The sequence below is a fragment of the Somniosus microcephalus genome, chromosome 21, assembly GCF_052327205.1.
Source record: "Somniosus microcephalus isolate GS21.2 chromosome 21, FLI_Smic_1.0, whole genome shotgun sequence".
Lineage (NCBI taxonomy): Eukaryota > Metazoa > Chordata > Chondrichthyes > Squaliformes > Somniosidae > Somniosus > Somniosus microcephalus.
Genome location: NC_141007.1, coordinates 57,704,280 through 57,719,564, shown reverse-complemented (window position 1 = coordinate 57,719,564; position 15,285 = coordinate 57,704,280). Strand labels below are relative to the sequence as shown.

Sequence of the window (15,285 nt, the reverse complement as noted above, 5' to 3'; positions counted from 1 at the left end):
GCAGGTACCAGGAACTTCTCATGAGCAGCAACACAACTCACCATAAAATGTGTGAGTGCATATCAACCTCCAGACCGCAGCATGGCCACACACCATACCCCATTAAATGGTGGTTCCATTGGTCAGAGATACAGAGCTTCATGATAGGCTGAGAAACCCTGAATATATGAGCACGTGTTCTCATAACTGGCATCCAGGAGATTACGTTCCAGCCGCTGTCATCCCAAGTTGGGGAAGCAGGAACACATCACGGGAGAGGGCGGGGGGCAACCAGGTGGAGAGAAACAAGGAATGTACTGAAAGGAGAGGGACATATAGAAGAAAAATCATACCGAGAGCAGAAATCATGGACAGTTAGGATAGAGGAACACTCATGGGAACAAAGGCATACAAGTGGTCAGGGATCTCATGACGGTAGCATGTGCATGGGAATCTTTTGAATAATCCTAGCATTTTTAAAGCCTTATTTAGCTATTTCTTACTGTTGATGAATGTTGTGGAAATAGCATCCAAATCTGAATGAGTTCCAGATAAAATGGCAAGACAGTACAGCTGGCTATAATTCACCAAACTTACTAAATATAAATACAAGACATTACTGTAAAGGGTCAGAACCAACCTCACTTTCTTTTTCTCCCCCATATTGCTAGGAAGCTCTCTCAGGGGTTGTTTGCTATCCTCAAATTGCTGCATCTCTTCGTATGTATGCTCTAAATGTGAAATCTCAATCCTTGAGCTCCAATTTGAAGGATGCTGTTCATTTTTGGAAGACTGGCATTTTGTTCTTCTTTGCACTGACTTGTAGCTTGGCAGTTCCTGGAAAATGCTGCTTTGATAGTAGGGTTGCAGGGAAATATTTGACAGTGAGCTCCGATCTGTTAGGAAAGAGCAAATACCTGTTTGTCAAGTAACTGTCTGGATAAATCTTTGTCACTTATAGTAAACTCGGATGTAATGCTTACGTTATCCACCAGAGGGAGACAAATGCAAAGGGATTATATTTACTAGTCTTAAGGTAAAATTGCATTATGGGTAGAATGACTCATAGCATCCTCCATGTTGGTTTGCTCGTGCAGTAAGAAATACCAGTGCATGCCTGTAGCTGTAAGAGCTCTGTTCACTCCTTAGTCTGTGTAATTAAAAGTAAAGTTTTGAGTTCCTGAAGTCTCACTTATATCAGTTATTTGGACCTTACTACTCGGATATAACACACTTTAAACCAATCTGTTCAGTAATTATTAGTATTAACTAGACAGTATATGTTGGGGAATCACTGGTTTATGGTAAAATATACCACTAAGTGGCACCCTTTCCAAAAATTGTCAGTCCCTGGTAGGTATTCTATTCAACAACAACAACAAAAACAACATTTAGATAGCGCGTTTAAAAACGTCCCAAGGCACATCACAAGAGCATGATCAGACAAAATTTGACACCGAGCCACATCAGGACAGCTGACCAAAAGCTTGGTCAAAGAGGTAGGTTTTAAGGAGTGACTTAAAGGAGGAGAGAGAGTTAGAGAGGCGGAGAGATTTAGGAAGGGATTTCATAGTTTAGGGCTTGGGCAACTGAAGGCACGGCCGTCAATGGTGGAGTGATGAAAATCGCAGATGGGCAAGAGGCCAGAATTGGAGGAGTGGAGGGATCTCGGAGGGTTGTAGGGCTGGAGGAGGTTACAGAGATAGGGAGAGGCTAGGCCATGGAGGGATTTTAACACAAGGATGAGGTGTTGCCGGACTGGGGGCCAATGTAGGTCAACAAGGGACCGGCGCCAGGGACCCGGGTTCAAATCCGGCCTCGGGTGACTGTCTGTGTGGAGTTTGCACATTCTCCCCGTGTTTGCGTGGGTTTCCTCCGGGTGCTCCGGTTTCCTCCCACAGTCCAAAGATGTGCGGGTTAGGTTGATTGGCCATGATAAAAATTGGCCCTTAGTGTTAGGGGGGATTAAATACGTGGGGTAACGGGGTTACGGGGATAGGGCTTGGGTGGGATGGCTGTCGGTGTAGGGACCGGGTGCTAGGGTTTGGATGATCAGCCATGATCTCGTTGAATGGCGGAGCAGGCTCGAAGGGCCGAATGGCCTACTCCTGCTCCTATCTTCTATGTTTCTATGTTAACAAGCACAGGGATGATAGGTGAATAGGACATAGTGCAAGTTAGGTTATGGGTTGCAAAGTTTTGAATGAGCGCATGCTTACGGAGGGAGGATGGTAGGGGGTGGATAGTTCAGACAAACTATCTTTCAATGTAACAAAATTTGTTGTGTCAGTATGAATGTAGGGTTCCAACTTGCTTTCTGATTGGTCTATGCTAAACTCCATGGTATTATAAGTCACATGGTTAGCAAGTTCCAATCAGAAACACAGAAACACAAACAGAGCAGTTAGTCACTAAACTTGCATACCAGGTTTACATAAGAACATAAGAAATAGGAGCAAGAGTAGTCCATTTGGCCCCTCGAGCCTGCTCCACCTTTCAATAAGATCATGGCTGCTCTGATCTTGGCGTCAACTCCACTTTCCTGCCCACTCCCCCATAACCCTTGATTCCCCTGTTTTTCAAAAATCTGTCTATCTCAGCCTTGAATATGTTCAATGACTCCGCCTCCACAGCAATCTGGGGTAGAGAATTCCAAAGATTCACAACTCTCTGAGAGAAGAAATTCCTCCTCATCTCCGTTTTAATTGGGCGACCCCTTATTCTGAAACTATGCCCCCTAGTTCTAGATTCCCCCACGAGGGGAAACATCCTCTCAGCATCTACCCTGTCAAGCCCCCTCAGAATCTTATATGTTTCAAGAAGATCCCCTCTCATTCTTCTAAACTCCAATGAGTATAGGCCCAACCTGCTCAACCTTTCCTCATAAGACAACCTCTTCAACTCAGGAATCAACCTCGTGAACCTTCTCTGAACTGCCTCCAATGCAAGTATATCCTTCCTTAAATAAGGAGACCAATACTGTACGCAGTACTCCAGGTGTGGTTTCACCAATGCCCTGTACAGATGTAGCAAGACTTTGCTACTTTTATACTCCATCCCCCTTGCAATAAAGGCCAATATTCCATTTGCCTTCCTAATTACTTGCTGTACCTGCATGTTAAATTTTTGTGTTTCATGTACGAGAACACCCAGATCCCTCTGTACCGCTGCATTCTGTAGTCTCTCACCATTTAAATAATATTTTGCTTTTTTATTCTTCTTACCAAAGTGGATAGCCTCACATTTTCCCACATTATACTCCATCTGCCAAATTTTTGCCCACTCACTTAACCTATCTATATCCCTTTGCAGACTCCAAGTGTACTCCTCACAACTTGCTTTCCCACCTATCTTTGTATTGTCAGCAAATTTGGCAACAGTACACCCGGTCCCTTCATCTAAGTCATTAATATAGATTACTTGGAAACATAGAAACATAGAAGATAGGAGCAGGAGTAGGCCATTCGGCCCCTCGAGCCTGTTCCGCCATTTAACGAATCCGGCTGCTCGGAGGCTGAGGCTGTAGGATTGCTTGAGGTCAGGAGTTCTGGGCTGCAGCGGACTATGCCGATCAGGCATCCGCATTAAGTTCAGTATCTATATGGTGCTCCAAGGGGAACCTAGGACCACCAGGTCGGATAAAGGAAGTCAAACAGTGTAAATCAAGTGATGCAATAAATCAACTATTTAAAACTTACCACCGGACTCGCAAACTTTAATTTTAGTGTGTTGACCTCAGATCAGTGTGGTCCACTGAAATTACCTTGATCCAACAATTTGGCGCTGCGAGCAGGGTCGCTGAAGGAAGAGATTGGATCTGAGACACCAGACCTATATCAGAGGTAAGGACTCCTCGTTATAAAAGTCCTTGGTTGGTTGTCTCGTCATCTCCCCTCCACGCGATTCCGCAAACCTCCGGGTAGCGAACCATCCGGGTGGTAGACGGCCTCGAGGTCCCATATAGAGTTCTAACTTCGGCAGTGTTATTTAATTAAGCCTATGACTCAAGACCCCCAAGTAAAGTAATCGATATTATGTCATCACTCGATAAACCTACAAAAATCTCAGGGCGTGCCCCACCTGAGATTTCAGAAGACGAAATTCTGTGGGAATTGAAAGACTATATAGAATTACAGTTTGACTTACCTAAAACCTGGTTCGAAATCGAACAAAAGTACAGTACCTCCTCCGGACAATGGTCTTTGGATGACATAAAAAGGGTCTGGGGAAAAACGACCCGTATGAAAGATAAAAGACGGATCAGATGGTCCATGGCAGTTATGAGTCAGATCCGACGGCAAAATGAGATTAAGACAAACTCCCAACATGATCACGACTTGACCAATGCAAAAGAGCAGAAAGATGCGATTTATGAACAATTGAGAAAGAAAACTTAAAGATGAGCTTGAAAAGTCAAAAGTGGAAGTTAAAAAACTTAAAGATGAGCTTGAAAAGTCAGAAATGGAAGTTAAAAAACTTAAAGATGAAGTTAAGGACTGTAAAAAACAATTGGATAAACAACCGATAGTCCCGGTAGTTGAAGAAAAGGGAAAATGTGTCGGGACCTGGAAGGGTTACCCAGATCTAAATGAAATAAAGGAGGAAGGTCGTGGGAGACAAAGACAAGAAGCAGGTCAAGAGACTGACTCAGAATCCTCTAGTAATGTCAGTGAAAGTGAAGAAGGGAAAACAGGACCCCATTTGGCCCCATTGAGACAGAAAAGGAAAAGAGTAGAAAAGGAGTATGAGAAGAAAGAAAATGGGGAAGAAAGGGCGAAGTACCAACTCCAACTGTGTGACGGAGTCCAAATTCTGATTGTAATGATACCCAGGAGAGAGGGAAATAAGTTACGCAGCAAAGTAAAGACTGGCCTGGGAAATGATGAGCAAGATATAGATGCCGGATGGGATGCGATCCAACAGTGGTTACAAGTGTTTAGCCCTGCAAAAACGGATTGGGGAAAGATCATAGCCTGTCAACAGAAAGGGACGGAGGAAGTGTTAGAGTATGACGAGCGATTTAAAACTAACTGGTTGGAACACTCGGGGCTGAACACAGGAGAGATAAAGAAGGAAAAAGATCTAATTTGCAGGCTAACCAATCTGAAAACTCAGCAAAGGAAGGAAAAAAACAGGGATTTGGAAAGCCAAGAAATGCTGAGACGCCGATGGAAAAAGAGGGAAAAAAAAGAGAAACTTAAAGTTTTACTGACATGGGAGTTATTAACATCTGTACTGAGACAAATAAAACACAAGATTTGCTGAGTGAAAGGAACCTTGAAAAATGACTATGAATGTTTAAGAAGTTACAGTATTTCTTTTGTCTGATTAGATGTTCTTTAAAAGAAAGATTCTGTTATGTGTGTTTTAGCTCCACCCACTTCTCTGTGTTAAAAGCGTTTAAATCTTTTGTCTTGTCTTGGATTTTGGAAGTTTTAAGAATGTGCGAATAAGATTGTGCCCCAAGAATTGAAAAAAAAAACCTTTGAAATAATTTAAGTTAAGCTGGTGTGTAAAAACTGAGAAGAGCAACAAAAAGTTTTTTTAACAAAAGATTGCGATAGATTTTTGTACTTGCAGTGCAAACTGTACAATGTTACATTAAGTTTCAGTCTAAGATTTAACCTTGGAGTCGCGGTTGCTATGGTGAAATCTTCTAAAGCAGTTTGATTTGATTTGTTTAAATGTGAAAAACGAATTTTTCTCCAGTTATGTTTTTACAGTATTTTGGAAAGACATTTGAAGAAAGGACAATAAGAAATATGACGTAATTTACTGTTTTCTGCAAGAATGTGCTATTTTGTTCTGTTTTATCTGTTCTGTTCGTGTTTAGTTAAAGTGTGAAAACACAACTGTCTTTTTCGATCAGGAAAGTTTTTTTTAATTTACGTGAAGTGACGCAATTGCGCCTGATAATGTTTTGCTCCACCTTCTTAAAAACCTGCAAAGGAGTTAACCCTTTCCACTGACAGCTGTTTAAGTTCACCAAACAACAACTTTAGTATGAAATTTAAAGATATGGGACATTATTAAATTTAAGTTTCTTAATTTTAAGTTAATATTTCCCCACAGTGATAGAAAGAAAATTATGATTTGATAAATGGAAGTTATCTTGTAAACTAGTTGTATGATAATGTGCAACATGAACTTGTACTGGTAGTGCTAGATTTAACCGATACGACTTTACCTACGTGGTGTTCTAAGAAAACTCAATAATTATACCAACACCTCCTAACTCAAGTGTTAAAACAAGGCACTACTGAATGGGCTCCTAGGATTGGTATTGGTAATACCGTAATGGCACCCCAAGCTCAAGGCACTACTGAATGGGCTCCTAGGGTTGGTATTGGTAATACCATAATGGCACCCCAAGCCCAAGGACGAGAGGTGTACCGAATACAGAATATTGGGGTAGTGAAGGACGGAATGCACATATCACACATGTAATTAAAGGAAAGTGATTGAGAGTGTAAGATTGAAACAGGAGAATTACACTACTGAAAGAGAACTTGCAAAATGCTCTCAGGCAGTTTAAAAGAGCAGAAACAAAACTGGAAAAAAAATCAGTCTGAACTCGATGATCTGAAACAAGAAGAAAATAATTTGAACGACCACTTACTAAATCTCCAGGTAGATTGCCAGACCAAGGAAGAACTGGTTTCAGACTTGGAGAATAAATTAATGAAGTCAAAGCAGAATGAAAATTCTCTTGCCTCCCTGAGAAGGAAGATGCTTTACTTGAAAAAGTTGACAGGTTAAAGCAGTTTTCGGAAAACATTGAGAAAAGTCAGGCAACAATAGAGACCGTGGAAAAAGAAAAGTTGAATCTTGAGAATAACTTTAAGCAACAGATTATGCTTTTAGAGAGTCTAATAGCTGAGAAAACCGCATTAGTGAAAGCACAACTACAGGAAAGAGCACTTCAGGAGAAAGAAATGGAAGAGATTAATGTAGAGCTAGTTACTACTAAAAATCAGCTTGAAATCAAGCAGGCTGAAGTGGCCAGATTACAGGCAGAGGGCCAAGAGCTCAGGTCAAAGCTTAAATAGCAGCAAGTAAGACCTTGAAGAAGTATTCAGCCATTAGACGACTACAATCTTTCGATAAGATACCTGAAAGCCCGAGAAAGGCTTGTATCGGATGGCATGGGTGACATGATATTGAGATACCGGTATGAGTGTGTAAATGTGATTTGTTACGTATGAAGTAATTACCATCCAGGAATGTATGGTGAATCTGCACTGAAGAACGGGTCTCAGACATGCTCAGTTACTTGACAACAGCAAAACATGAAATGGTTAATGTGGCTCAGGAGAGTGAGACAACTTTTAAAGCATTGACACATACTCCATCGAGAAACTATCTAATTGATGAAACAATCAGAATAGAGTTAAACACACTGGTACCTGTTAGAGGGATTGAAATTGAAGTTGAAGTGGAGAGTTACATGGAATCTGGATTGGGACAATTGAGGGCCAAGGAGAAATCATGTTTAGTAAGAATTATCCACAAGATGGATACGAGTAAAAGAGATCTGGAGAATCTTTTAAATCCATGATTTGTTGATTAGATGTTAAACTGTAATGTCGCTTGAAATGATTGTAAGACTGAATTTAACTGTGACTAATAATTGTGTTTTGCAGGTAACAGAGCGTGGGAAAAACCAGTACGAATCCAGTATGAGGTGATTTTAGTGGTGTCTCCTGTGTCACTACTACTGCAATTACCATGCTTTACGGGTCTAACAGGACCTGTCCCATCAACCAACACATTTTTAAGTATGAGCTACACAATTATGTGGCACAATTCGGATACTCAGATACGACATTCCCCTGTTGTTTGTGGGTTTCAGTGAGCTCATGATGCGACTGAACTCCTCCCTAAAGCATTTTTATGTTTTGGAGCAAGACAACTCGAGAATAGATATTGAAATTGACAGCATAGGGGACAACTCACATTGGTGGGATATTGGGCTTAATACATCAGCACACCCTTAGGTTTGTATTATTTCACATGCTCTGGTAGCTATCCAACTTGTAATGATAGTGTATTTGATATGTGTAACGTGTGTAGTAAGACATTGATACATAAGCCAATTGGATACTCATGCTCATGACTGACAAGCATTAACAAATTAATTGAGCACACCGAAAGAGAAGATCCGAAGTAATGTAGAGGAGACCCCAGGCGGGGTAACATCAGGAAAGATAGGAGAAACAGAGGATCTCCCAGGCGGGGCAGAATTGGAACACCAGAACAGTGAATTGAATTTGAGTAAGGGGTCAGAGGTTGCTCCTCCCCCTCAAAGGAATGGACTGTAAGGAAGGGAGAAATCTTTAAGACTCCCTACTAACTAACGCCCAAGTTGAGAGTGCAATAAGAGCTAGCTAGATTAGTCAAGAGCCGATTCTGAGAAATCAATAAGGATATTTCCTTCTCAAAGAAGGGAATTGTAAGAAATAGCTGTTAGATTCAAAGATGGGTTTTAATTCTTAGACCAGGGACTGACAACAGGCAAGTGGAAAAAGATAGCATATATGCCAGCAAGGTCGAATATCAAGCATCAAAAGACAAATAGAAATGATAAGGGAATGGTAAAATGCAAGGAAACAGGGAGGATAGCACCTGCTAGATAACAAGGAGCCATGAAGCCATAAAATGCCGTTGAAGAATCTTGACAAAACACTCCTCAGAAAGATAAGAGGGAGGCCTTGTACAATAGGATGGGGATCAAATTGTGTGTTTCTGTTGATTAAATGTGCTTGCCACCAGGCGGCTGCTGCCCCGCGGCCAAGACGCCTTGCAGGTCGCCGCAGACCATTTTTACATCTTAAAGGGGCATGTTATATTTAGTTGCTAGATTGTTTTGTACCTTTTTACTTTTTCATTTTTACCTGAATGTATTTTTCAAAGCCATAAGCTGAGGGGAGCTCCTCCCACTTTTTAAGATGCACTAATTAATTTAAGATCATGAAATCAATTAACTTATTAAAACCAGGCTTTCACTGTGGCCACGTAAAATCCTGGCTGATGTAAATTTGTGCAAAAGCCACTGATCCGGACAGTGGCAAAACACAGCAATGATTGATTATATTTTTAATCTGACTCTTTATTTTTATGATTCAATTTTTGAAAGAATCAAAGGGGGGAGTGTTAGGGAATATATATATATATATATTTTAATAACATAGATTTTAATATGATTAAAATCTAATGAGTTAAGGAAATCTGATTATGCTTAAGCTGACCACGTGCCAAAGGATGGTGTGATGTATCAGATCCAATCACAGCTGGTAACGTCACATTGGCTGACTTAAAAACTGAGAACAATGAAAATGCTGATTTAGCTTAAACTGTGAAAGTGCTGATCTTAGCTTAAAACTGAAAGTGATGATTCTGCTTAACTAGAGAACAAAGGAATGATTGATGTATCAGAGATCCAATCAGTGTGATGTAGTTGAACCAACCATAGCTCTGCATGCATGCTGCTGAGCCAATGGTAATAAAGGGGGCGGGTACATCTGCTGCTGTATAAAAACCAGCCATTTTGAATATGATGTTAGTCGGATAAAGGAAGTCAAACAGTGTAAATCAAGTGATGCAATAAATCGACTATTTAAAACTTACCACCGGACTCGCAAACTTTAATTTTAGTGTGTTGACCTCAGATCAGTGTGGTCCACTGAAATTAATTACCTGATCTAACAGAGCAGGAGTAGGCCATTCGGCCCCTCGAGCCTGTTCCGCCATTTAATGAGATCATGGCTGATCATCCAAATTCAGTACCCTGTCCCTGCTTTCTCCCATAATCCCTTTAGCCTTAAGAAATATATCTAACTCCTCCTTGAATATATTTAATGTATTGGCCTCAACAGCCTTCTGTGGTAGAGAATTCCACAGGTTCACCACTCTCTGGGTGAAGAAATTCCTGCTCATCTCAGTCCTAAATGGCTTACCCCTTATCCTTAGACTGTGACCCCTGGTTCTGGACTCCCCCGCAATCAGGAACATCCTTCCTGCATCTAGTCTGTCTAGTCCTGTTAGAATTTTATAAGTTTCAATGAGATCCCCTCTCATTCTTCTAAACTCTAGCGAATACAAGCCCAATCGACCCAATCTCTTCATACGTCATTCCTGCCATCCCAGGTATCAGTCTGGTGAATCTTTGCTGCACTCCCTCCATGGCAAGAACATCCTTCCTCAGATAAGGCGACCAAAACTGCACACAATACTCAAGGTGTGGTCTCACCAAGGCCCTGTACAACTGCAGCAAGACATCCTTCCTCCTGTACTCAAATCCTCTCGCTATGAAGGCCAACATACCATTTGCCTTCTGAACTGCCTGCTGCACCTGCATGCTTATCTTCAGCGACTGGTGCACAAGGACACCCAGGTTTCGTTACACTTCCCCTTTTCCCAATCTATTGCCGTTCAGGTAATAATCTGCTTTCTTGTTTTTGCCACCAAAGTGGATAACCTCACATTTAGCCACATTATACTGCATCTGCCCAATCACCCAACCTGTCCAAATCAAACTGGAGTTTCTCTGCATCCTCCTCACAGCACACACGCCCACCCAGCTTTGTGTCGTCTGCAAACTTGGAGATAGCACGGTGGCATAGTGGTTAGCACTGTTGCCTCACAGCGCCAGGGACCCGGGTTCGAATCCGGCCTCGGGTGACTGTCTGTGTGGAGTTTGCACATTCTCCCCGTGTTTGCGTGGGTTTCCTCCGGGTGCTCCGGTTTCCTCCCACAGTCCAAAGATGTGCGGGTTAGGTTGATTGGCTATGATAAATTGACCCTTAGTGTTAGGGGGATTAAATACGCGGTGATAGGGTGGGATATGTGTTGGTGTAGGGGTTACGGGGATCGGGTGGGATATGTGTCGGTGCAGGCTCGATGGGCTGAAATGGCCTCTATCTGCATTGTGGGGTTTCTGTGATATTACATCTTGTTCCCTCATCTAGATCATTAATATATATTGTGAATAACTGGGGTCCTAGCACCGATCCCTGCGGTACCCCACTAGTGACTGCCTGCCACTCGGAAAAAGACCCGTTTATTCCAACTCTTTGCTTCCTGTCTGCCAACCAGTTCTCTTTCCAAGTCAATACCTTACCCCCAATCCCATGTGCTTTAACTTTGCATGCTAATCTCTTATGCGGGACCTTATCAAAAGCCTTCTGAAAGTCCAAATACACCACATCCACTGGTTCTCCCTTATCTATTCCACCAGTTACATCCTAAAAAATTCCAGTAGGTTAGTCAAGCACGATTTACCTTTTGTAAATCCATGTTGACTTTGTCTGATCCTGTCAATGTTTTCCAAGTGCTCTGCTATTACATCTTTTATAATGGACTCTAGCATTTTTCCCCTCTACCGATGTCAGGCTTACCGGTCTATAATTCTCCGTTTTATCTCTACCACCTTTTTTAAATAGTGGGGTTACATTAGCTACCCTCCAATCCATGGGAACTGTGCCAGAGTCTATAGAATTTTGGAAGATGACCAGCAATGCATCTACTATTTCTAGGGCCACTTCCTTAAGTACCCTAGGATGTAGATTATCAGGTCCTGGGGATTTATCGGCCTTCAATCCCGTCAATTTCCCTAACACCATTTCCCTACAAATAGATTGTAAATAGTTGAGGCCCTAGCACTGATTCCTGTGGCACCCCACTAGTTACATTTTGCTAACCTGAAAATGACCCATTTATTCCGACTCTCTGTTTTCTGTTAGTTAGCCAATCCTCTATCCAATCTAATATATTACCCCCAACACCGCGAGCTCTTATCTTGTGCAGTAACCTTTTATGCGGCACCTATCGACTGCCTTCTGGAAATCCAGATACACTAAATCTACTGGTTCCCCTTTATCCACCCTGCTTGTTACATCCTCAAAGAGCTCTAGTAAATTTGTCAAACACGATTTCCCTTTCATAAAACCATGTTGACTCTGCTTGATTGTATTATGATTTTCTAAATGTCCTGCTATTACTTCCTTAATAATGGATTCCAGCATTTTCCGAATGACAGATGTTAGGCTAACTGGCCTATAGTTTCCTGCTTTCTGTCTCCCTCCCTTCTTGAATAGGGGAGTTACATTTGCGGTTTTCCAATCCGCTGGGACCTCTCCAGAATCCAGGGAATTTTGGTAATTACAACCAATGCATCCACTATCTCTGCAGCCACTTCTTTTAAAACCCTAGGATGCAGGCCTTCGGGTCCAGGAGACTTGTCAGCCTTTAGTCCCATTAGTTTGCCTGGTATTTTATCGCTAGTGATCTTCTTCTTCTTCTTAGGCAGTCCCTCGGGACCGAGGATGACTTGCTTCCACATTAAAAATGAGTTCTCAGGTGACTGATGAGTCCAATGCGGGACCTACAGTCTCTGTCACAGGTGGGGCAAACGGTGGTTGAAGGGACGGGTGGGTGGGGTGCTTGTGTTGACGTGTGCTCCTTGCGCTGCCTGCGCTTGGCTTCCACTTGCTCCCGGCAAAGAGACTCAAGGTGTTCGGCGCCTTCCCGGATGCTTCTCCTCCACTTTGTACGGTCTTGGGCCAGGGATTCCCAGGTGACAGTGGGGATGTTGCACTTTTTCTAGTGATAGTTATTGTTTTAAGGTCCGCCCTCCCTATAGCCCCTTGATTATCAATTATTATTGGGATGCTTTTAGTGCCTTTTACCATGAAGGCCGATAAAAAATATTTGTTCAAAGTCTCTGCCATTTCCCTGTTTCCCATTATTAATTCCCCAGTCTCATCCTCTAAGGGACCAATGTTTACTTTAGCTACTCTCTTCCTTTTTACAATACCTGTGGAAGCTCTTACTGTCTTGTTTTTATATATTTTGCTAGTTTACTCTCGTAATCTATCTTCTCCCTCTTAATTATTTTTTTAATCATCCTTTGCTGGTTACTAAAAATTTCCCAATCCTCTGGCCTACCACTAATCTTTGCAATATTGTATGCCTTTTCTGTCAATTTGATACCATCCTTAACTTCCTTAGTTAGCCAGTTTAGGTACATTAATGGAGATAGCTCTAACCATGTCAAAGTAATAACTGAAACGTTAAGCCAATAAGTTGAAGTAACTGTAAACATTTAAAACTTCAAGTAATAATCAAAATTTCAAGTAGGTTTCTCCCCTTCTGACTAAAAGGGAAAACTTACTGGACAACTTACCTCTGGCCACTTTCACCCACCTCCTAACAAGCAACAGCTTCTTAACATTTCAATAATGCTGGTTATATACAGTAAGGTATTTGAGACCCCAGGGCAAAAAACAAAATAAACCTTAAGAATAGCATCAGCAGATGCCTGAGAACCTAATCGTCCTCTCTGTGGGGGAATAGTCTGCAGCCTCAGAAGACTAAAAAGAGAGGCAGAAAATAACAACATTTCAAAAAAAAGGGAAGAAAAACTCAGCCAAGTAATGACTCCAATCTACAAACTCGGACAGTCAGAGTTTGGGAAATAGTTTCCCTCAGTGAGCTGCTGGTGACTGTATTTTACATAAATAAATATCTGCTTAGTTTAATGTAATAAAACATAAATAATAAAGTTCAATGACCTGATTAAAAAAAGTAAACTCTAGGAATATTGTGCTTACATTTTGTTATTTTTTGTGATTAAGGCCCACAAAAACTCAATAAATGATTGTGCAAAGCAAATGAGAGAGAATCATACATTTTGAACATAGCTTGTTGAGGCCAAAAATTATCACTCTTCTACCTCGCGCTTTAACCTAAGTATCAGTTCAATGTTTTAAATGCCAGACTCACCTGAATCTACGTCTAGAGTAGCTACACTCGCTTGCTCCATATTTTGAAACTGCTCCTATTAGACTTTGGGTATACCAGACAAAATCTTCACTTCGATAGCGACATTACATTCCAGCCATCACTCTAAACATACACATTCTGGGCCGTTCTATCAATGTCAGAGGCCAAATCATTCATGTGACAGGAAACAGAAATACCACACAACTTCCTTAAGTGAAGAGGCAACTGTTGCATGAAACTCATAAACATGTAGAGCAAGCTGCAAGGAAACCTCAAACATACTCATTTGACTGAATTTGTTAACTTACCACAATGATGAACTTAAAACATTTCAGACACATTTGATATTTTCACAACGTAGGAAAATACTTCTTTCAGTGTATATATACAGAAGATCGTACCACAGTTCCTTTCAGCACTAATTTTTTAATTCTTGGCCTGCTTCAGCTGCTGCCTCCTACAGTAAGTATGGCAGACTCATGTCTTGTATAACACCAGATGCAATTACCAGCACTGTTGGAAAGAGACAGAGCAACATGTTGCATTTATATAGTACCTTCAACATAGAAGAATGTCTCGAGACGTAATCACACAGAGATATAATCAGTCAAAAAAACGGCTGCCAAGCCAAAGAACTAGATATTTAGAAGGGGTGACCAAAAGAGGTGGGTTTTTAAGAAGGGTCTTAAAGAAGGTCTTACAGGCGAAAAACGGGCGCCCAAGGGTCGAATATGGCAGGCGGCTGGCGTGCTCATTCCACGCTGGAAGTGCACCGCCCTCCATTTTAGTACAGGGTCCTCCATAGGCGTCAGTGCTGAGCGCCTGAAACAGGCGTTAGCCTCTTTGCATATGTACATAGGGGGCCAAATGCCTGTTTGCAAAGGCCCCTTCGCAAAATTGGTCTGCAAATGACCACAGCGTGTTGTGGTCAATTTGTTCAGGCACCTGGCTGGCAAACCAGCAGTCCTCGTCAGCAGAAGCCTGTTGACATACTAAGTACATGTTTCAGCAGGAAAGCAAAGTACCTTAGCACGAGAAGTTTTGGAATCCCTGAGTGTGCTGATTTGGATCTGATCCAATTCCTTGGCCATAAGTTCTGTGATTTTTTTTTGTTACAAATTTAGATACTTTGTTTATATTTACGAGAAGATGCAGCCGGTGATGATAAAATATTTATTTTTAACTTTTTGTGTAAAATAAAAATCACTTTGCTGTGGTGGTTCACTGGAAGAAGATTCGAAGCATAGTGTGACGTACATTTCATTGAATGATGTATAGCACATTTCACTTGACAAACTCAGGGATTTCAAAACTTCTTGTGGTAAGCAACTTTGGTTTTCTGCTGCAACATGTACTTAGTATGCCAACAGGCTTCTGTTTACGTTGCTCAAGTATAAATGCCTGCATTAAACCTTAGTAGCTTTCAAAGTGCTGAGAGTCTGCTGCCTGTATTTGTATCTGTTTAGCTGATTAGGGTTGAGCCTTTGGGATCATTTGAACCATCTGAAGTAATTAGTTCCTGGT

General features: G+C 41.6%; 1 protein-coding gene across 1 annotated transcript in view; it reads right to left on the bottom strand.

Annotated features, from left to right (window-relative positions):
* LOC147102852 (transmembrane channel-like protein 7) overlaps window positions 1–13,897 on the bottom strand; it is a 62,953-nt gene extending 49,056 nt beyond the window's left edge. The window contains exons 1-2 of the mRNA XM_085963738.1: window positions 13,762–13,897; window positions 620–875 (exon numbers count right to left, since the gene is read on the bottom strand). Of these exons, the coding sequence (XP_085819864.1) occupies window positions 620–875; window positions 13,762–13,801 (296 nt within the window). The 5' untranslated portion in view covers window positions 13,802–13,897. The remainder of the gene's footprint in view (window positions 1–619; window positions 876–13,761) is intronic.
* Window positions 13,898–15,285: the final 1,388 nt, after the last annotated feature.